This window comes from Propithecus coquereli, unplaced genomic scaffold (genome assembly GCF_000956105.1).
Source record: "Propithecus coquereli isolate 6110/MARCELLA unplaced genomic scaffold, Pcoq_1.0 Scaffold65, whole genome shotgun sequence".
Taxonomy (NCBI): domain Eukaryota; kingdom Metazoa; phylum Chordata; class Mammalia; order Primates; family Indriidae; genus Propithecus; species Propithecus coquereli.
Genome location: NW_012152507.1, coordinates 6364862 through 6387451, shown reverse-complemented (window position 1 = coordinate 6387451; position 22590 = coordinate 6364862). Strand labels below are relative to the sequence as shown.

The 22590-nt window shown below is 44.4% G+C and overlaps 1 protein-coding gene and 1 pseudogene across 1 annotated transcript in view; one reads left to right on the top strand and one right to left on the bottom strand.

The window, feature by feature from the left end:
* HEPHL1 (hephaestin-like 1) overlaps positions 1-10433 on the bottom strand; it is a 59478-nt gene extending 49045 nt beyond the window's left edge. Inside the window, exon 1 of the mRNA XM_012660059.1 lies at positions 10264-10433. Within this exon, the coding sequence (XP_012515513.1) occupies positions 10264-10433 (170 nt within the window). The remainder of the gene's footprint in view (positions 1-10263) is intronic.
* A 5970-nt stretch (positions 10434-16403) lies between these two features.
* The window catches only part of LOC105822951, a 12294-nt pseudogene continuing 6107 nt past the window's right edge, over positions 16404-22590 (top strand).

The following is a 22590-nucleotide window of genomic DNA, read 5'->3' as shown; positions in this document are numbered from 1 at the left end:
CTTGAATAAGTATGTTTATGATCAAGAAGGGACAAAGACATTGATACCTGCACAAAAGAGAAGAATCGTAAGGACAGAGCAGAGTGCTCTGGGAATCTAGGACAGCGGGAGAGATGACGGGGACTCTAAGTGCGAGGAACACTGTGAGCAGGGAGTCAAGGTGAGGGGATTACAGAAAATCATACGCAGCTGTTTTTGGCCAGAAAACTTGATAGGAGTGAAATTGTGGAGGAATTTGAGTACTGCGTTAAGGTACTTAGATATAATGATATTTGCAATTAAGAGCCACTAAAGATTTTTGAGCAGAGAAATCTGATCACATCTGTGTTTCAGGAAGACAATTTTGGCAAGATCTCATATCTGACTCCCCTTCATCAGAGCTGCCCACATGACTTTCCCATCCGCCTCTGCTCACCGGGTCAACCCCGTTCCGAAACGTCCACCTCTGAACACTGAGTCATGCCTGTATGGCTGCCCCAGGCTCTGTTTAAGTCTGATTTGGGGAGTTTGGGTCCTTGGTATCTGATCCAGCTGAGTTTCCCACTCCCAGGGACCCAGATGTGGCATCTGCTTGCCTGGTCCTGTCTGGGTCTTTCTTTGGCCAACTTGGGAAGTTTCACTATCTCTCTTTACCTCCATGTCTTCTTCCCATTCCTCTTCCCTCTTTCTGGGTCCCATCCAAGCAGAGACATTTCTTTGTTGACGTGGCCACCAGGTCTGATAGCCTCTGTATTAACTAATGAATTTCCATGAGCTTCCACACAGGTGTCTGCTGCGCATGTGGGGCCAGAGCATACTTGGCACATAGCTGCTCCTCTTGCTCCACACAGATGGCCAGCGACACAGCTTTCCAGGGCCTTTGCATATGGCCCTCCCTACTCATCATATCCCACTACTGGCAGAACATACACTGAGCTGTTTTCTCATAGTAGCAATGGTTAGGGAATAATCCACCAATGTTCACTTACCGGGTGGACTGTAACCAACATTCCTAAGGCATTTATCCAGTGATATCTGGGCCAAGAGCACAGTTTGTGACCACTGGGAAACATCCAGGGCACATCTCCAGAAATCCAACATGTGACCTTATGAGCCTCGGTTTGCCGGGCCCTGCCTTCCAAAGACTGTTTTCTTCCGCCCAAGGACCTGCTGACAAATAAGGTTTATGGCCACCTTGCCTTTTTCTAATTTATAACCTGAAGCTTACAGCACAGAAAAACTAAGAAGAAAAGAATTTAAAGAGAGCATAGCAAGGTTTTAAAGTCAAGATATGGGACTCCAAATGGTTAATTAAAAAATAATTTAAAAAATGAAGTCAAGCTAAAAAGTGATTATTATTCTCTCTCTCTCTCTAGCCAGCCGAGGCATCTGGCCTGCCCCAGACCACCTAAGAGGACCACAAGCCAGGTCAAACCTGCCAGCAACAAAGCCCCTTTTAATGAAGCTGGCCTCGGCCTCAGAGGCAGGAGAAGCCCCAGGGTCCTCAGCTGAGCCAGACCAAGGAGTGGAGCAGCTGGGTCGTAGCTCTAAAGGGCGCTGGAACATCACTGGAGAGCAGGAAGCATCACAGGGGAGATGAAATTCACTGAAAATGACATTGAAGGTGGAGAAAATTGCAAAGTCCAGAACTTGTCTGGGGTGAGTATTGTATGTGGTTGGACAGAAGGCTTTGATGAGCTGTTCCAGATGAGGTTTGGGAAGCAGGTGGGGGAGACTCCAAGGGTTATGCTCAAGTAATAACAGGTGGTCACTAAAATCTATTCCATGGAGGATTGGTCCACTGAACTGTAGGGTGGGCTCCTTTTTGCTGGCAGCCAAAGGCTTGGTGAGAACTGCCACCACCAGGCCACCTTTTCCTCTGCTCAGCACTCAGCCTCTCCTCCAATTGAAGGAGCTCCATATCATTCACCTGCCCAGAGCACCAGACTATTAACCTGCCTAGGGCACCTTCGTGCGTCAACCCTGCTCTACCCTTGATGTGGAGTCCCTGGGACAAGGAGGAAGCCATGGGTTCAGGCCCCACACAGAGGAGCCAGAGATGAGCCTGACCAGAGAAGAGCCAGGAACAAGAGGGCCAGACCTTCTAGAGGCAGCAACTCCCCCTCCCACCACCAGCAGCTACCATGGTCAGCTTCCAATCAGGATAGCAGGACTAAGCCAGGAATCCTGTTAAAGTGTTTGGAGAATGATTTTGATAGCAAAAACCTGGAAAGACTGGAAAGTTCTTCCACTGGGGATTCATTCAGTAAATAAATAATTGTACAATCATGCCACATATCCATTAAAAAAAAATAAGGTAGTTCTCCAGGTGCTGATATGGCATGAGCACCAATATACAAATGGAAAAAGCAAATTGCAGAACAGCAGGTAAAGTATGATCCATTTGGTTTTTTAAACAATGCACATGTGCACATGTGTAGAGAAAACATCTGGAAAATGGCCAGGTAAACCATAAAGTGTAGCCTCTGGGCCACAGGACTGAGGCCATAGATAGGAGTGAAGAGGGATGCGAAGTTTACTTTCATTCATCCTTTTTTATACTGCAAGGGTGTTTACTCTGTGCCTGTGTATTCAATTTCACAGTAAAAACAAACCCACATTTTATTTAGAAAAAAAAGTCCAGGAAGCAGAAGTCACTTGATGGTTCTTCTCCAGACGGAGCTGGCAGAAACTCTTTTTATCCTCTGCTCTTCCCCTTATTCATGCCTGAAATAAAGACGTGATGACTGGAGCTCCAACAGCCATTTTGAGGCAATGAAGAAAAGGAGCACAGACTAGGGATGGTCAAGTGAAAGCCAAAAGGAACCTGAAACCCTGATTTCTGATCTCTTTTGTGTAAGCTACAATAATAATAAATCTCTAATATATTTAAACCACTGTTTTTCAAGCTTCTGTTAACTAGCAGTTGAATACCACTCCTGATTGAGCAGACTATTCAAAAGGAGGATGAGGAGGAGGAGGAAAAGGCAGAGGAAGAACTGAGTCATCTGCAATCTGGCTAATTAGCTCCAGAGTGGGCAGAGTTGCTTCACATTATGGTTGACACTGGGCGGCCCGGTAAGGTAGCAGCAGAGCAAGGATTATATTCCAAGTCCCTGGTGAGCTCTCTGGACTCAGCCTGATGAGTAAAAAGCTGTAATAAGGTTATTTATAGGGCCTGTCATTCCAACAGGCTCTGCAGGGAAGGACATTTGACTCTCCGTACTTCTCTACCCAGTTCTCCCAGCACACATTCAGACACACACAAGCACACACACAAGTATACACACGTGCACACGCACGCTGAACACACATGCTCACATACCCACTGCTACTTTTAATCTGCTAAAGGGTCCTGACTCCACCCTGCCCAAGACCTTTCTCCGTCACCTCCAGGAGACCAGGTCTTGCCACGCGTTGTCTGGCAAAGCCACCCAAACAAGAGGCGAGATGGAGCAGCGGAGGGGGGAAAGCATTCGCTCATTCCCTCCAGTACTTACTACATTTGCTGCGAATTTCGGCACTGAGTTACATATTGCCTTATTTTGCACATTCCTGGACATGTATCCATCTTGTCACCTAAACGGTCAATAGACATCCCAGAGGGGATTAGATTTTCTAAAGCAGTGGTTCCCAAATGTCCACCCAAGTACCACCTGCATCAGAATCATTTGGAACATTTGACAAATTTTGGGTTCCCAGGCCCCATTTCAGGGTAATTGCATTGAACTTTCTGGTGGCAAAGCCATGACATCTGTATTTTTCCTAAGCTCACAAAATGATTGTTGCAGTAGAACTTTCTAGGGCTTGCCCATTCTGAGTCTTCTTCCCTCCCAGCAGAAGGGGAGCACAAAGATTCTGCTGTCACAGTAAGGTGGGCCATGGGGTTCTGGTAAATGGGCTATGAATGGAAGTGGTACGTGTCACTGTCGGGCCAGGACATTTAATTGCTATTGCAAGACCCTGTCTTCCTGTGCTGCAGGGGAGACTCCTGTTAAGGGAGTGAAGACTCAAGACCAAAGCATCCAGCAGTGCCCAGTTGCCCAGAGCAGACAGTTGCCCTGGAGTCACATGGCCCTCTGTGAACTTGAGAGGGTTAGAAATAAACCTTTGTGATATTAAGCCCCTGAGATTTGGGGGTTGGCTGTTACTCCAGTGTAACCTGACCTATCTGACTAATACCATTCTGATGTGCATCCAAGTTTGCAAGTCATATTTTTGTAGTACTTAGCACAAAATAAAAGCCATAGTATCTGTCTGATTAAAAACCTGTTGAAAGTGGAAAAGGAAGGGAGGGTAAAAGTAAGACAGAGAGAAAGCAGGTTTTTTTAGTGTCTGTGCGGCAAAACATCCCTAAGAACTCATCATGCATTTATAACCGTAGAACAGAAACTCCAGCTCCTACGAGTCCTAGAAGATGCAAGTCTTGCCCCAGAAACAAAGCAAGGGAGTCACTTCAAGGGAACCGTCCGCGGGAAGCAGCCTCTGATTTAGATGGAGCCTATTCGTTGGCATGCTGGAGTTGGTGAGCTGTCAACTGTTTATAGCTGCAGGACAGCCCCATTGTGCGGCGCTGAGCAACCACTGTCCTTCAGGAAATATTCCCAACCTACATTCTACCATTTTGACTCAAGCCGAGGAGGTGTCTATTTCTTGCTGTGAAGGAATCCAGTGGGGTTGGGAAGTGACACATTAGCAAATGCCTTAAAGACAAGATGGGGATTTAGGACGTCCCATTGCTGAGGCCTGGGGCAATGCCGTGAAGAGAGACACCTTCCCAAAGCAGGCGAGCTTAACAAACCTGCCTGTGGGAATCGCCTCAGCAGTGCAGAGGTGGACTTCCAGGTTAGAGTCCGAGGAGTTCGTTGCTCATGGGAGCATGCGCCTCGCCAGCAATTCCAGTTCCCTGAGATCTTTTAGAGGGTGTTCTCCCCATCACTCACCACGGACCAATTGCTGAGCGTCTGTTAGACATGAGACATGAAACTAGAAACTGGGGCCAAGATGTACTAATCTCAGTCTCTGTGCTCAAGAAACTTGGGAAGACAAAACATATGCATTGGAAAATAAATAGCAACACCATTGTGTACGTTAAGTGCCAACTGTATATGTTAAGAGCCTGCCTGTCTTGCGGGAGGGCAAGGTAATTCAGGACAAAGACAAGCAATGTAACACCAGCAGGGGGTGTGGTCAGAGCAAACGTGTGAGGTCATTAGAGTCACAATAAGGACAAGCAACGTTGTCTGAGCTTAAGAAGGGACGTTCTTCACTGAGGAGAAAACAGGACCAGATTGGGACAATTGCCACTTGGCCAAAAGGAGGGTGGAGACAGAGATTACACACAGCAACTCATGCAACCACGCCCTGCCTAATTTGATTAGTCATTTTTAACGCCATCCAGGCAATGTGCTCCTAAACACGTTCATTCACCCTGGCTCCGCTGGCACCACCTAAGTCATGGATCCTCCCTTCTTCCTTTTCATTTCCACAGAAGCCCCTCAGAGCACACATAAGGTGGGTTCAAAATAAATCTTTGCCATGAAGGGGAAGGAGAATGAGCTTGAATCTTGACTCTGCCACTTGCTGTTTATGAGATTTGGGGGAAGTGACTTAACCTCTCTGAACCCATTTCCTCAGCTGTACACTGGTGATATGATATTAGGTCATTAACTATGAAACGTCCAATTTTGAATCAAAAGTGTAGTTTATTGTATCTCAAACAAGAAGCAGTACAATGAGTCAAAGTACACACCTAAACGGTGTTGCCATCTTAACGGTAGCTTGTTTGTGCCAGCAGCAAAGAAGCCTGGAGAGCGAGTGGTGATGAAATTGTGAAAGGTGTTTTTTACAGCTTATTGAATATTTTTCCTTGCAAGAAGTGGTCCAAAGTCTGGAAGAAGTGGTAGTCAGTTGGTGCAAGGTCTGGTGAATATGGTGGATGACAGAGTTTCTAAGCCTCTGTAGTTCGAGCAGCAATGTTTGTGCAACATATGGTCAAGTGTTGTCTTGCAAGAGGATTGGCCTGTGTCTGTGACCAATCTTAGCTGCTTAATCGCAAGCATCCCCATCATTTCGTCCAGTCGGTTACAATAGACATCCACTGCAATTGATTGACCAGCTTTCATGAAGCTGTAGTGGATAATACCAGCGCTGGACCACCAAACAGACACTATTAATTTTTTTCGATGAACGTTTGGTTTTGGACTGTGTTTCTGCACTTCATCTTTATCCAACCATTGTACTGAACACTTGTGATTGTCAAAAAGAATCCATTTTTCATCACATGTAACAATACAGTGAGAAATGGTTCACCTTTATGTCATGACAGCAAAGAAAGGCAAGCTTCGAGACACTTTCTCTTCTGATGCTCATTTAATTCACGTGGTACCTGTCTATCCAGCTTCTTTACCTTGCCGATTTGTTTCAAATGGTCCAGTATTGTTGCAATAGTAACATCAAACCTTGCTGCTAATTCACGCGAAGGTTGAGACGGATTCACTTCCACCACAGCGTTCAGCTTATCAGTATCCACCTTGGTCTTGGGTCACCCACATGGCTCATTTTCAAGATTAAAATCACCAGAGCAGAACTTCTCAAACCATAGCCATACTGAGCATTCATCAGCCACATCCTTCCCACACACTTTGTTGATATTTCCAGCTGTCTGCGCTGCATTGGTTCCATGACAGAACTCATATTCGAAAATAACAAGAATCGTTTACTTATCCATGATTCCACAAAAACTGCTCTAAAAAAATTTGTGAAAGATAATCACAAGCCAAAACATGATTTGGAACACAGACATGATGGCTAGAATTCTAGCAGCCATCTTGTGACCATGAACATTCTTGAGGAAGGAGAAAAAACACATAGTAAGGATGGTGGGTCAGAAATACAGAAAGCTCCCGAGATTCTGTCATACCATCTATCCCACCAGCCTTGAACTGTCCACCTCTGGATTCTTCCACAAGCAAATATAAAATCCTAATTTGTTTCAATCACTATATTCCAGTCTCTACGGGCAGCTAAAAGCAATCACTTAATGGGGCCTGCTCCTACAAGTACTCAAAACTCCTTGCCATCAACTGGGCTGATGCAGTGATGTGGTAAGGTAAGCTCCCTCTGACAGACCCTACACACTTGGGTTTTGAGCAGTCTCATGTCTAAGGACAATTCTGCCCATGAGTTAGCATCCATGAAAAACCCTGCATTCCACTGGGAAGAAAAAGCCTGTATGCACATTGGTTGTTTAATGAGGTCTATGGTGAGAACTGTGGCTTTAATAAAGTGACCCCACTCTGGTTCCATTAAAGACCAAGTTTTACCACAGAAGCACAGTCACACCTTAATTAGCACTTTACGAGCCTGAGTAGGACTGGCATGAATAGATCAAAATGCTGACACCATCCCTAGGCAAATCAAAGGAGCTCAGTGTCCCCATTAAGCCCAGTGAGTAGGAAAAGGAGCATACTTATTTGAAGAAAATATTTATAAATAGAAGCTAGTCCTTAAATCCTTACTTTCTAGGAAATATTAGGAATATAGTCTCAATTATATTTTTGGACCCTATAATCAAGCAAAGGTACCAAGTTGGAGAGTTAAATTACACCATCTGACTGCTATGGAGTCTTGGTGAAATGCTTTCAATTTATTTTCTATCTCATCCTTGTGCATCAGGATTTATTAGGCTCCTGGTACTGCTGAATTTTGGTTTCCAAACATTTTTACATCACTGAAACTTTGGCACCGACCCTCTTGTTCTCTTAATTTTTGGCCATTCTCCTTATTCAAAGATTAAATAAGAGCAACTAAATTGATAAAGTGATTCATTCTTAATGATTCCAAATGCCTGGCCTTGTGCTCAGACCTCCGTGAGATATTGTCACTGACAAAGTGTCGTGTAGGGAAGGGGAATTATCAAATATATGCCAGGCCTTCTTCTCCATCAACGTGGTGCTTTTACGTTAGCTGTAGAGGTGACTGCTGTACGTTAAGCAGCTAGAGGACAATACAGAGAGAAGAAAATGTTGTGTCCAAGAGGATGATAAAGACCCCAAGCTCCATGAGTGATTAGGAAGGAAACAGATCAGAATAGGAGCCAAGATTGTGGGGAGAAGCTTCATCTTAGAGGTCAGCTGCTCCTAGGGGCAGGGGGCGTCTCACATGCAACCACGGCATTGATGAAACCACCTCACTCAAATCTGATGCCAAATGGACTGTTTTCGTCATGGCTATTTTCTTTTCCACCATAACAATTTTCATATATTTTACTATACCTTCTTCAAACCACTATCTTCCGGTTCAAATGATCAACAGAGAGCCCCCACCTTCTTCCTGTACCCAGCTTTGTGAAAACAGCATTATGGTATTTGAGTATTTAAGCTACTTAGGCGATTTGAATGAACCCAGGTAATCACCAGTGATCACTTTTAACATCTTTCTTGGAAGAGTGACAAGTGAGACTAAACAGACCTTTGGTAAAAACTGAGACTTTCTAGAAAGTTCTTATTACTGGAATCCCTGGCTTCCCTCAAAGCTGGCTTTAATTCAGTGGGAAAGGATCGCCCTTTACCAAGAAACAGGTTGCACGGTGAAAAGAAATATGGGCTCTGGAACCAAAGCCATGTGAGCTTGGTACTGTCATTGACTCTGTAAATTCTGGCACATATTTCACCTTGGAGCCTCGGTTCCTGGTTTGTAAAATGAGAATAATAACATCTGTAAGAAGTCATGAGCTGAAAGTCTCCAGTGGAATTACTGGGTCAGAATAAATGCCCACACACAGCTCTACTGACCTGGTATTTTAGGAGAAAAGATTTCTGTGGTTTTTACTCAGTCATATGGAAAGGTAGTCCAATAACACATTCAGCATAAAGAATACATTTGCTATACTCAATGTACATACTTTCAACATGCTTACGTCCCATAGCTGCTCACATTGACCATTTTCTACTGAGCCCTCTCTGAGGCCAGCAGAGCTCTATTTGTAGAGAAGGCTACTAGCAGTCAGGGTACCCTTTCCATCCCACAACTATCTGTCATGGTAAAGACTCCCGCCACCAATGATCAGCAGGTGTGGGACTGAAGGCAATCAAGAGTTTTCTTTGGAAATAGCCCTACAGACATTCAATTTCCTGATAGTAAGCTTAAGGAAAAGTCCTACTTGGCAGCCTGCCTGCCGTGCGCATCATCTTTCTTTAGTAAACAAAACATGATTATGCCACCTTTGTGTTGTTAGAAACCCTAGAAGCTGTGTGTCCAGGCCAACTACATCTTTGGCCTTTCCTCCAGGGCAGGAGGATCTGGCTCTTAAAGACTTGTTGGCAGACCCTGTGCCGTTCCTGAATTTTAGCAACTAACCTCATCATTAGGAAATGGAGCGTGGTCTTTGAATGCAGTGGGCTCTGCCTATCAGAAAAGAAAGCAGCATTCAACTATCCAACAGAGGCTGCCAAAACATCTCAAAATATATTCGAAGAATCACAAAGTTGAAAATAAGCTTGACAGCTTCTGGAGTCAGAAGTGACTTCGGAGGGAGATACACAGAACAAATAAAATATTTAAGACACTGGGCCTGGGAGGTAGGGTGTATTTTCTACAAATATTAAAAATCAGGGCCATAGAACACTCCAGCACCATCTCACCAGCTATGCCATGGCCTCTGGGATAGGCTCTTGCCCTCAGAACGAATGAGTCGGGGCTGGCACCAAACCTCTCAACAGTGAAAGGGCCATTTCTAAACAGACTCCAGGAAACCTTGAAATACCAGCCAAATCTACTGTGACTTCCCCCTCTTTTAAACATTGCAAAACGTAACTTAGCATACGTATCTCTGAGTACAATGTTTCATTCCAAAAATAAAAGTTTAGAAAACACTATGTTTTAACAGTGAACAGTTCCTGAAAATTCTTAAATTTTCATCTCAAGCTTTACCTTTTTTTTTTAAACAAACAACCCCCTAGAAGTTACTTGTGGTGCCTGGTGGAAACTGTCCTTTGCTAGAATAAGTCATTATTCAAAACACCTGGTTGTGTATATGTCTCTTCACAGACAAGGCTGTTAAAAAGTGGCTCAATGAATAAATGAAGCTAGGAATATCTCTTCCAAACCACACGCCCATCCATGGCCATCCATGGCTCTTCAAGCAAAAACAAAACCCCTCCTGTCAGTCTAGACCCAGATCAACTCATCCCTGTTATAACCACCCGAGGAATACGACCTTCCCCACGCAGAGTCAAAAAGAGGCCAAACCTGGGAGTCTGTGGCCACCCCAAGTTCACTCACTTGTCTTCTGCGAAACTTTTTCCAGTAATAACGTTCTTCTCTTGGGGTACATAGTTCCAGTATTCTTCCACAATCCCAATGTGGTATGTTCTGGTAACTGTGCCAACCAGCCGGGCCAGACCCAGGAATGTGAGGAGGAGGATGCAGCCAGCCTGCTCCTTCCGAGGCATTTGTGGATGTAATTTTGGGCAGGTGGCCTGCGCGGGAAGACAATCCTGCTTAGTCCCTCCCCTCACTCGGCTCCTCCTTCTCAGGTAGCTAGGGGTTAGGACAGAGGCTGAGGACTTGTGTAAGCGAAGCAAGCTGGATGGGGGAGTTGCTATGACAACAAAACTTGTAGCAGCCATCCAAGAAATGTGTAAGTGGCTTATTTATTTACTGCCCGAGCCAAACAGGCCTGTTTCTGTAAGTTTCGGTACTCTGCTCTGACATTAGTCATTCATCTTTGCCAGGATGATAGTGTGACAACCTGAGCTGATGGCTTTCCCCCACCCATCCTTCTTCCTTTTTTCTCCACACCTATTACAGGAACATATTAAAATCTGCAAAGTGGGCTGGCCTGCGTGGAGCGTCAGGAAATATTTCAAGCACTAAAGAAGGCCTCGTTTCTGCTGGGAGGGCAGAGGGAGTGATATAATCACCCTCTAACATGTTTTATGAGGCTACGTGAAACAATCAACTCACATCATAAAGTTCGCAACAACATTGTAAATACCCACTAATTCTCCATTGGCTCATGGACCATCTCCCCCAAATTCTCTTAAATCCTGCCAGCGAAACTGAGAAGCTTGGCTGCTTAGTTCAGGAAAAATTTTAGAGGCCATCACCTCCAAACAGGGAGCTGCCTTTCTCAGGATGAACGAGAATGATAAGGGAGGCGCACCCTTCAGGCACACGAAGACAAAGTTCAGCAGAGGTCTTTGGGCCGAAAAGGGAGTGCCATTCTTGTGTGTGTTCTAATCTGTGTCCTGTGTTCTCAGTATTGAAAGAGACTTTGTTCGACCTTGGAAGAGCATCAGTGTGATCCCTGTGCAGAGTTTCTCTTGAGGCAGCAGCCATGGGATGAAGGACACAGCCTTGTGGGCTTTGAGGTTGGACAGACCTGGGTTTGAATCTGAGTCCCACCAGTTACTCCTTTAGTGGCATCGAGAAATCACCTAACCTCTCCTAGCCTCGGATGTAAAACAAGGATTGAGGGATTCTTAAGAAGATTTAAAAAGATGATATCTGCAGAGTGCCTACTACAGCCCCCAGCACAGGATGGGTATTCAATAAAATTAAAGTCCTTCCTCCCCATTCACACCCTCCAAGAGAGACTGCATTGTCCCATGTATGGAGGGACTTGTATTTCCACTGGCATTCTTGCACTTTCTGTCCACTGCTCTTTCCCAAAGTCCCATCCACCATGCCTTCCACCACTGTCAAGTAAGAGAACTCTTTTTCTTTAAATGGTAGACACTCTATAAATGTTCCATAGCAAAGGTTTTGAATTAACATCCATCTTAACTAAAAAAATACATTCTGAGCATTCTGCTTCATAGCCAGGCTCTTAACATCTTTGATTTATTGATTTGTTTTATGTCAAAGACACTGATAGAATAATTGCCATAGCGCTTTTCCCTGTAACTCAATCCCCTCTTCGATGTGGGTTTGAGAGCTTTGTATGAGTTTGGCACTTTAATAGCCGCTATAAAGAAAGACACACTGGGTAGACCTGAGCATGGGCCCAAGAGAATTAGGGAGTTAGGGGTTTGGGGAATTTGGAAATGTCTCAGATCAAACAGCTTTCGGTTTATATCCCAGATAAGCAAGCTATTTTGGGCCTATCAAAAACTTCATTAAGATACATTCCCCTCCCCCCAAATTCTTTTAGATAGAAGAAACAAGAGGTATAAGTGATACAGATGAAAAAGACAAAAGAATTAACTTTCCTACCCAAGATACTGAATGCATACAATGAAAACCCTGGAGAAGGCATTGCCTAAAGTCTAAAAATTAGATCTGCAGGAGAAGGGGCATAGGCAAGAAAACCAGAGTGGTTAGAGCAGACAAAGTAAATGCATTCAATCAATTTGTAGCAAAGAACTTGGTTACTGGGGGACAAAAGAAGGAAAGAGTGTACTGAAAATAGTGAAATAGGGTTCCTGGAAAGTTCTCTTACATTTTTCCTTAGTCTAGGACAATAAAGGTGCTACTCAAAGAGCATCTGAATTCCACAAAAAGCTAAAGAAAAGAAACTGGTGTAAGACAATGCAGTGCTCCTAGAACGCTCATTTCTAAAAACATGCAGCTACATACAAGATGTGTTTGACAATGTCTAAAAGTTGATTAGGAAACCTGAAAGTAAAAATGTTAATAAATACTTTCAACCCCATTAAATATTATTCAGACATAAATAAAGCAGAGAAACCCACCATTTATCGAGCATGTGAGATGGCCAGCCCAAGATATTTACTCTGTTCCTCTAAATACTCACCAGGTTTGAGATATGGTAAAGTTGATACCATACATCAATAGAAAAGAAACATAATCCTAGATTGAATCATAGTTCTCTGAAATATAGCACAGGCATACTGCAGGGATATTGTGGGTTTGGTTCCAGATCACTGCAATAAAGCAAATACCACAATAAAGCAAGTCACATAGATATTTTGGGGTTTTCCAATACATGTAAAAGTAATGGACTTAATGAACTATACGATAGTCCATTACGTGTGAAATAGTGTTATGTCTAAAATGTACATATCTTAATTTAAAAATAATTTATTGCTAAAAAATGCTAACGATCATCGGAGCCTTCAGCAAGTCATAATCTTTTTGCTGGTGGAGGGTCTTGCCTTGATGCTGATGTCTGCTGACATGTCGGGGTGGTGGTTGCTGAAGGTTGGGGTGGCTGCAACAAATTCTTAAAATAAGACAACAGTAAAGTCTGCTGCATTGACTGACTCTTCCTTTCACAAAATATTTCTCTATACCATGCGATGCTGTTTGATAGCATATTACCCACGGCAGAACTTCTTTCGAAGTTGGAATCAATCCTCTCACCCTCTGCCACTGTTTTATCCAAGAAGTTTATGTAATATATGCTTAATCCTTTGTTGTCATTTCAACATTGTTCACGGCATCTTCATGAGGAATAGATTCCATCCTTAGAAACCACTTTGTTTGGTTACTATAGCCTTGTAATATAATTTGAAGTCAGGTAATGTGATGCCTCTAGATTTTTTCTTTTGCTTTGGCTATTCGGGCTCTTTTTTGGTTCCAGATGAAGCTTACAATTATTTTTTTCTAGATCTGTGAAATATGATGTTGGTATTTTGATGGCGATTGCATTGCATCTGCAAATCACTTTGGAAAGTATGGACATTTTAACAATGTTGATTCTACCAATCCATGAGCATGGAATGTTGTTCCATTGGTTTACCTCATCTATGATTTCTTTTATCAGTATTTTGTTCTCCTTGTAGAGATCTTTCACCTCCTTGGTTAAGTATCATCTTAGGTATTTCATTTTCTTTGTAGCTATTGTGAATGGCATTGAATCCTTGATTCAACTCTCAGCTTGACTGTTATTAGTATGTGGAAATGCTACTGATTTGTGTATATTGATTTTGTAAGCTGAGACTTTGCTGAATTTATTTATCTTTGCTTATGCATAAGAAGCAACTCCTCATCTGTTCAAGTTTTATCAAGAGATTACAGCAATTCAGTCACATCTTCAGGCTCCACTTCTAATTCTAGCTCTCTTGCTACTTCCACCTCATCTGAAGTTACTTCACTCACTGAAGTCTTGAACCCCTCAAACTCATCCAGGAGGATTGGAATCAACTTATTCCAAACTCCTGTGAATGTTGATATTTTGACCTCCTTTCGTGAATCACAAATGTTTCTAATGGCATCTAGAATGGTGAATCCTTTCTGGAAGGTTTTCACCTTATTTACTTTGCCCAGATCCATCAGAGGAATCACTATGGCAGCTATAGCAATACAAAGTGTATCTCTTCAATAATAAGACTTGGAAGTTGAAATTACTCCTTCATTTGTGGGCTGCAGAGTAGATATTGTGTTAGCAGACTTGAAAACAACATTAATCTCCTTATACTTCTCCATCAGAGACCTTGGATGACCAAGTACATTGTCAATGAGCAGTAATTTTTTGAAAGGAATCTTTTTTTTCTGAGGAGCAGATCTCAACAGTGGGCTTAAAATAGTCAATAAACCATGCCATAAACAGATGTAGTAGCTTTGTTTTTCCATTTATAGAGCACAGGCAAAGTAGACTTAGCATAATTCTTAAGAGCGCTAGGATTTTTTTTTTTTTATTTCAGCAAATTATGGGTGTACATACGTTTAGGTTACGTGTGTTGCCCTTGGTTCCCCCCCCACCGAAGTCCGTGTTTCAAATATGTCCATCCTTCGGGTAGTGCGCATTGCACTCATTGTGTATACAAATACCCTAGGATTTTCAGAACAGTGAATGAGCATTGGCTTTAACTTAGAGTCACCAGCTGCATTATCCCCTAACAAGAGACACTGCCTGTCTTTGAAGCATTGAAGCCAGGTGTTGATTTCTATCTATGAAAGTCCTAGATGGTATCTTCTTTCAACATAAGGTTGTTTTGTCTATGTTGAAAATCTGTTTAATGTAGCCACCTTCACCCATGATCTTAGCTAGACCTTCCGGATAACTTACTGTAGCTTCTACATCAGCCCTTGCTGTTTCACCATGCACTTTTATGTTACGGAGATGGCTTCTTTCTTTAAACCTCATGAACCAACCTCTGCTAGCTTCAAACTTTTCTTCTGCAGCTTCCTCACCTTTTTAAGTCTTTATAGAATTGAAGAGAATTAGGGCCTTGCTCTGGATTAGGCTTTGGCTTAAGATAATGTTGTGGCTGGTTTGATCTTCTAGCCACCCTACTAAAACTTTTTCCATATCAGCAATAAAGATGTTTCACTTTTTTATCATTCATGTGTTCACTGGAGTAGCAATTTTCATGTCCTTCAAGAACATTTCCTTTGTATTCACAGCTTGGCTTACCGGTGCAAGAGGCCTAGCTTTCAGGCTATCTTGGCTTTCAACATGCCTTCCTCACTAAGCTTAATCATTTCTAGCTTTTGAGTTAAAGTGAGAGATGTGCAACTCTTCCTTTCACTTGAACATTTAGAGGCCACTGTAGGGTTATTATTTGGCCTAATTTCAATATGTTGTGTCTCAGGGCATAAGGAGGCCGGAGGAAAGAAAGAGAGAGATGAGGGAATGGCCAAGTGGTGAAAGAGTCAGAACACATCCAACATTTATCGATTAAGTTTGCCATCTTAAATGGGCAAAGTTGGTGGTGCCCTAAAACAATTACAATAGTAACATTAAAGATCACTGAGCACAGATTATCAAAGCAGATATAATAATAACAATAATGAAAAAGTTTTAAATACTGCAAAAATTACCAAAATGTAACAGAGACACAAAGAAGCACATGCTGTTGGAAAAATGGCAGTAATAGACTTGCTTGAAATAGAATTAGCACAACCTTCAATTTGTAAAAAGCACAGTGTCTGAGAGGTGCAATAAAATAAAACACAATAAAATAAGGTATGCCTGTACAGACTATTCAAATAAAACTTTCCGTGCAAGAAACCAATTCAGATAAATAATATTCTATCTAGCCTTAGTTGAGGCGTCATTTTAAAAAATAAGTAAAACGTGAGTGACAAAATTAACTGTCCCATTCTTTAGACTTTGCATTTTTTGAGAGATACATTAAATACTTCTCAAAAGATTCCTGCTATCCCTAGCTCTGACTACAAACTTCCTTCAGCCCAGCCCTCCCAATGCCCTGATGATCATAGCTTTCAAATCTCACTGGGATCCTGGTACCCTGATGGCACCTCCTTATTTCTCACCTGCAGCCTTGCAGCTTCCTAACCACTCTCACTTGCGCCAGAGTGACCTTCCTGAACGCAGACAGAACCAGGTCTTCCCACCCCCTGATACTTTGCAGTGGCTCCCCATGGCCTTCAGAATTAGGGCTGGTGGCCTTGACTTGACTTTCAGGACTGGTCCTGATCTGGCTCCCGGGGACAAGGCTTGGGGAGGCTGGTGTCAATGCTTGGTCTGTGCGCTAGGCATCATCATCACTATGGCAACCAGTGTGCTCGTCCTCTGTGCGCCCATCGGCACTGGGGACGGCCATAGCACCTCTCATGTAGCCCAGTAATCCCCCATTCATCTGTCTGCCCTCCCACACACACTCGGCACAGGCTGTTGTCGCGGCCCGTATTGCAGAACGGGGGATGGACACAGAAAGAAACACACAGACACACACAAGACGTACAAGACTGAAGTAGTCAATTCTACCAGTCGCTTTATTCTTATACTTTTCTCTGTCCCGCAGCTACTTCCTGGCACGTGACTACCTTGGGCGCCCTGAGGAAAATACATTTTCATTCCTTCCTGACGATTGCCTAAGGGAAGCAGACATTGCCATCTTAACTTCTTACATCTTAACTTCTTTATCTCATTACAATATGCAGGACAATGAGATGCCTTGGCTTGTTTGCAAGACCCCAGGCGCTTGGTTATCTGTCATAAAGCTATCTGTCATGAGGAATAGTTCTGTTTGGCCAACAGGCCGGGCCAGGGCCTATTGACCTCTGGCGCCAAGGAGAGCGCGCCCAGTTTCGCTGACTCTGGGCTTAAGCCAATTTTTGCCCAGGGACAGTCCCTATAGCTGTCATCATCCCCAGGGTCTGACACATCATAGGCACTGGGGAAGTGGTGAACCAGTGCATGTATGAATGAATGAATGAATGAACAAGTGAATATTAGGTACCTACAGACATGTATCAATTGCGTGTTGTGTAGCAGTTTCTGTGCTAGGCCCTTAATATGCATTATCTCGTCTACTTATTACAACAGCCCTACGAGGTATATATGAGTTTTAGCCCTGCTTTACAGATGACAAAGCTGAGGTTTGGAAAGGTTAGGGAATGTTCTCGGTGCCCTTCCCCAGCTGGTAAGCGGTGGAGTTCTGGGAGACTACAAAGCCAGCATTCCTGCAGAGAGAGCCCATCCAGACGGAGGAGAATGAAGGCACCAGAGACCACAGTTGCCTGCTTCATACTGTGAGGGACCCACTCTCTGTAAAGAAATAAGGGCCAGGGCTGTTCAAGGACCTGTCCATCGGAAGAGGAACCCATGATGTCCTCCAGGCCAGCCCAGGCACCTCAACAATCCAGATAAAACACTAATCACTCAGAACCTTAAAAACACCCAAACTTACCATTCTCTTCCATTCCTCCACTTCATGTCCCAACCCTCCACCCGCCCCACTGTTCGCCCCCACTAAATTCCTTCTCATCCTGCCGAATCCTCCCGGTCACTTCCTCCCAGAAGCCTTCCTTGGTTACTGCCACACCCACCACACCCTCCTCCAGCCCTGCCAGTGATTCACTCCCTCCTCTGTGCTTCCTCCACACTGCACACACCTATCTCTGTTTATGTCGTTGTTTGCTTATGTGTTAGTCTCCCTTGCAAGATTGTAGCCCCCTTGGGAACAGAGTCTGACCAGTCCTCCACATCACCCTACTGTGACATCCAAGGTCTCAAGGTTTTGCTAAAAGAATCTGCAGCTCAGGGACTGCTACAGCCCCCACTCCCCATCCTGTGGGCCCCCAGTGTCTGCTCTCCCACTCTTACCACGGTCTCATCCCTGCCCAGCCTTTTTGGACTGTTGACTTGCCAGGCTGTGGTTCGGCCTCACCCCTGCTGCACTGCTGTCTGTCACTCTGCCGCAGCCTGAGGGCTGAGGGCCAGCCCTGCCTCACACCCACTCCCAGGCTGCTGCTTAAGCCATTTCTTATCTGAACCAGGAGATTTAAAAGGAAGCTTGTTCCTCTCCGAATGCTCGGTGGTTAGCACGGAACCAGGCCCTCAGTAGGCCCTGAGGAAATAACAGTATTAACAAGCACAGCAGTTACATGTCAGGCAGTGTACTGTTGTTTTACATACATGACCTCTTTTACTCTGCATGACCATAATACCCTATGAGGTAGATGTCATTGTCCTTATTTTGTACATGGGGACGGTAAGGTTCAGAGAGGTTAACAACTTGCCCAAGTCGCACAGCTAGAAAATGGCCAGTCCAGGATTCAAACCAGGTCTGTCTGACCCCAACGCCTCCCCTCCAGACCACAATACCCAGCAGATAGTAGGGCAGTTGGGCTAACCTGAAAGCCAATGCCACATCAGGAGGAAGGAAACATTAGCATTAAACAAGAGGTTTCCTCAAACATAACCAGGACCTAAGAATTTTTTTGTTTTGTTTTTGAGGCAGTCTTGTTCTGTAGCCCCAGCTAGAGACCAGTGACATCATCATAGCTCACTGCAACCTCAAACTCCTGAGCTCAAGCAATTCTTCTGCCTCAGCCTCCTGAATAGCTGGGACTACAGGCGGGCGCCACTGCACCCGGCTAATTTTTTCTATTTTTAGTAGAGACTGGGTCTCGCTCTTGCTCAGGCTGGTCTCGAACTCCTGAGCTCAAGCAATCCTCCTACCTCAGCCTCCCAGAGTGTTAGGATTACAGGCATGTAGAATGTACATGAGCAAACACTCCACCAAAGGAAAAGTCTCGTGAAGTCATTCATTCAACTATTTGAAAATATTTACTGATCATCTTCCTTGTGCCAGACACTGTTCTCTCAACTGGGAATGAGGCAGACACAGTCCCTGTCCTCAAGAGCTTATATTCTAGTGAAAAAAACAGATTGTAAATAATAAACAAGTTTTAGACATTAATTAAATATTTTGATGAGTTCAGTGAAGTTCAAGTTAAGCCCAAGGTGAATGGTGTGGGGAGAACCTCAGGACTGCACCCAGGTGTCTGGGTGTTTGGCGAGGTGGCCCAGCAGCTTGTTCCAAAGCATGCCTATGTTTCATGCAGTGGAACAGAGCATATACAAGTCCCATTCCCAGAAACCCCACCCACTGTCATCACCAAGAAAACTCAGGATGGCTGAGAGCCACTAGTTGAGGTCTATGAGGAAAGTTAATGGGCCACTTCCCTGACCAGTAGGAACTTCCTCGTTCAGGTGTTCACTTGTTCCTCCATTGGGGAAGTGTCTGAGGATGTCACATCCCACATGCCTGAGGCAAGCCCTGGTGCTGGAGACTTAAGAGAGCCAGACTTCAATCATGGGTACAGTGAAGAAAAGAGCAGAGGAAATGGGCTCCCTTGACTATCTCCTCCGTCTTCCCCTCCTTCCACACAAGCCAACATAGCCCAGGAAAGTGATTTAAGCCCCCGCTGCTCTTTGATGTGTGGGTCTTGATGAATCCAGTCAAGGCCACCTCCAGGGTGTGCATGGGCAGGAGAGGGCCCTATATGAACAATCTCAGTATCATTTCCATTCTGGTAGCCCATCGTACACACACAATACCACAAAAGAAACAGCATGCCTGCCAGGAGGAACAGGCCACTTGCAAGGTCACCCTACCGGAACTGTAGCTGGCTAGAGGGCCCCAGGACAACCCCATAACACAAGTCTAGAAGCCCCCAGGGCATCTGGATGACCCCATCCCCATGCACAAACTAGAAGGTTAGAGAAAGCGCCAAAGGGGAAAAATGGGACTGGAGACCAAGGCCCAAGTAGGTTCCTGTCTGGGCTCAGGGTAACCTCCCCAGATGGTGCTGCTGGGCCCAGGTAGTCCCAGACTCCAGGGGGAAGCACATTTGAGAAAGGCACTCCAAACATGGGACCCCTGAGGGCAGCAGCTCAGTACAGGCCCCCATTGCCCCACTGCAGATCTAAGGACAATCCTGGGTTCATGCATCTAGGTCTCCTCCCAACTCCTGTGTTTGGGTTTTTCTGAGTGGGGGGAGGAAGGCACAACCTGGCCACTGTGGTCTGGACGTAGGATTTTCCCATAGTATCTCATGGGTGACACTTCTGGACTCTTCAGGGCTATATTCCATTTCTTATTCAAAGAGAGAAACCAGAGCAAAGAGCAGAAATGATTCCAGAACCCACCCCCTGCCTCTTTCTATAACTAAAAGGTAGGCATTCACTCACTGCTCCAGGACTACTCCTCACAATTCATCTGCATCCCAACTATGCCCTGCTACCCTCCGTGCTCAAATCTCACAACCAACCGTGTTATTACTTGGGTACATGGCATGTAGGTTATAACTTCTCCTAAACACAGTCACCAAAAGCTTTTGAGACTTTCTAACTTCCAATGTGTCCACAGTTCAGAAACAAAGAAGGCAATGGTGTGACAACTACCTGGGTGGTCAGTAAAAGTCAGATTCCATCGCAATAGAACTCTCAGAATTCTTTTGTGGGACCTATAATTTTGTGTGTGTATCCAATACTCTCTTAAAATAGGTGAGTCCTCCCTGATCCTTGAAATTTGTTTTATTTAATATAATTTTATTTAATATAATCTTGGTTGTAATAGCATTAATTTTTATTGGTGGAGAAATCTCCATTTCTTTTTATCATTAGTGACCAAAGAAATAGTCTTAGAGACAAAATGAGTTCTCTTGCCTGAGGCCTGAAGGTTCCAGAGTAATATCGGTGTGAAGGCATTTGGCAAATCGGGACATTGTCTAGGATTGATTGGTTGAAGGTCAATCCAGAGTCCCTAAGATCCCTGCTTCTTAGGAGATGGAAAAGCCCCTCTTCCTTCTCCCACCCTTCTATGGTCCTTCTAGGAATGGCTCAGTAGGGCTGTCATTAGTACACCTCCAGTGACCGAGGCTTGTGGAATGCAGAGGAGCTAGGCAGGGCACTCAGGAAGGGGTTTACAGACCCCCCAACCTGTTTTCTGAGAAGGAACTAGGTTGTTCACCAGCACTTCTTAAAAATCCCACCTGAGGAGTACAGTTCATCAGAACACCCTGTTACATGGCATCAAAGATGCTGATTAACTGCAGCAAATTTCTGTGTGGGGGTGGCTACAGGAAGTGAAATCCTGGTATAAAGGAAGGCCCTGGCTCCAGGTGGGAGCAGCTTTAGCTGAGACCTCCCTGGGACACGGATTCCCAGGAGAAATGCTTCTGACGATCAAAGCATGTGGTCATTCTGTAGAAAGAGCTTTATAGGCAGGGCCTCAGCTCCCAGGTTTGGGCACGTAGAGGCATGTGGCATGGATTTTGAAGGATAGACAAGGCTCCCTGCTCTGGCCTGATCACTGATGCCTTAATTCCACAATCAGAGCTTCCTTATTTTGGCTTAAGACTAACCTGTAAAAATGCAAATATCTCATGATATTGGTCTCACTGCTGCAGTTCCTTCAATGAATGAGTTTATTAGATCCTTGTCCATGGATTGGGTTTAGATTGGGAGGAAGAACAGAGGGAGAATGAGGAGCCTGGCCTTCCAGGAACAGGCACCAGTAAGACTGCTCTAAGTCAGAGGGAACCCAAGGGCCATATAGTTCAGAAGTCGCCACTCACAGCCCAAAGACCAACTCCAGCCTGTTTTACTGGTCTAAAATAGTGTCTAATGAAAAATCTGAATTTGATTTCCTGTAAGAAGGCTGCGATCTCCAGATCATCCCAGAGTCCCAGACTCCACTACTCCGTGCTGTCTCACGTCAGTCTACTCCACCTGTTCAGGACACCTGGCCTGGATGGGGGTGAGTTTGCGATCCCTGAATCTAGTCCAGTTTCCACTCAGTACCAAAGTCTTTCTAACAACATCGTGTAGTCTTTAGTCATTCATTTATTCATATATTCATTCAAAAATATGTACTGAGCATGTACTGTAGGCAGGCCCAAAAACACATAGAATTTTAGAACGGGAAGAGAGCTTAGAGCAGGAAGAGGGCTTGGAGATGTTCTAGTCTGACCACGTCATTTCCCAGGTGATGTAACTGAGGCTCAGAGAGCTGCATGACTTGCTTAACCCCAGAAAGCTGCTCCAAGGCAGAGCCGGGTGGCCAGACGTGGCTGTCTCACTTGAGACTGCCCAGCATCTCGCTGACATCTAATTACACTCTGACTATGAAATTCCCCTAAGGGAACCAGTTCAATGATTCTCAAAGTGTCATCCAGGCAACCCAGGAATCCTCAAGATCCCTTCGGTGGATCTACGAGGTCAAAACTATTTTCATAATGATACCAAGCTACTATTTCCTTTTGTCACTGTCATTCTTTCACGAATATACTTTGACGTTTCCCAGAGGCACATGGCGTGTGGTTATGGCAAGGGATTGAAGGCAGAAGCAGAAAAGAGAATATTAAGCCTGTCATTGAACAACTTTGCATAACTGTATAACCATGCCATTCTTCTCATTAAATGTTTGTTGGAAAATATATTTT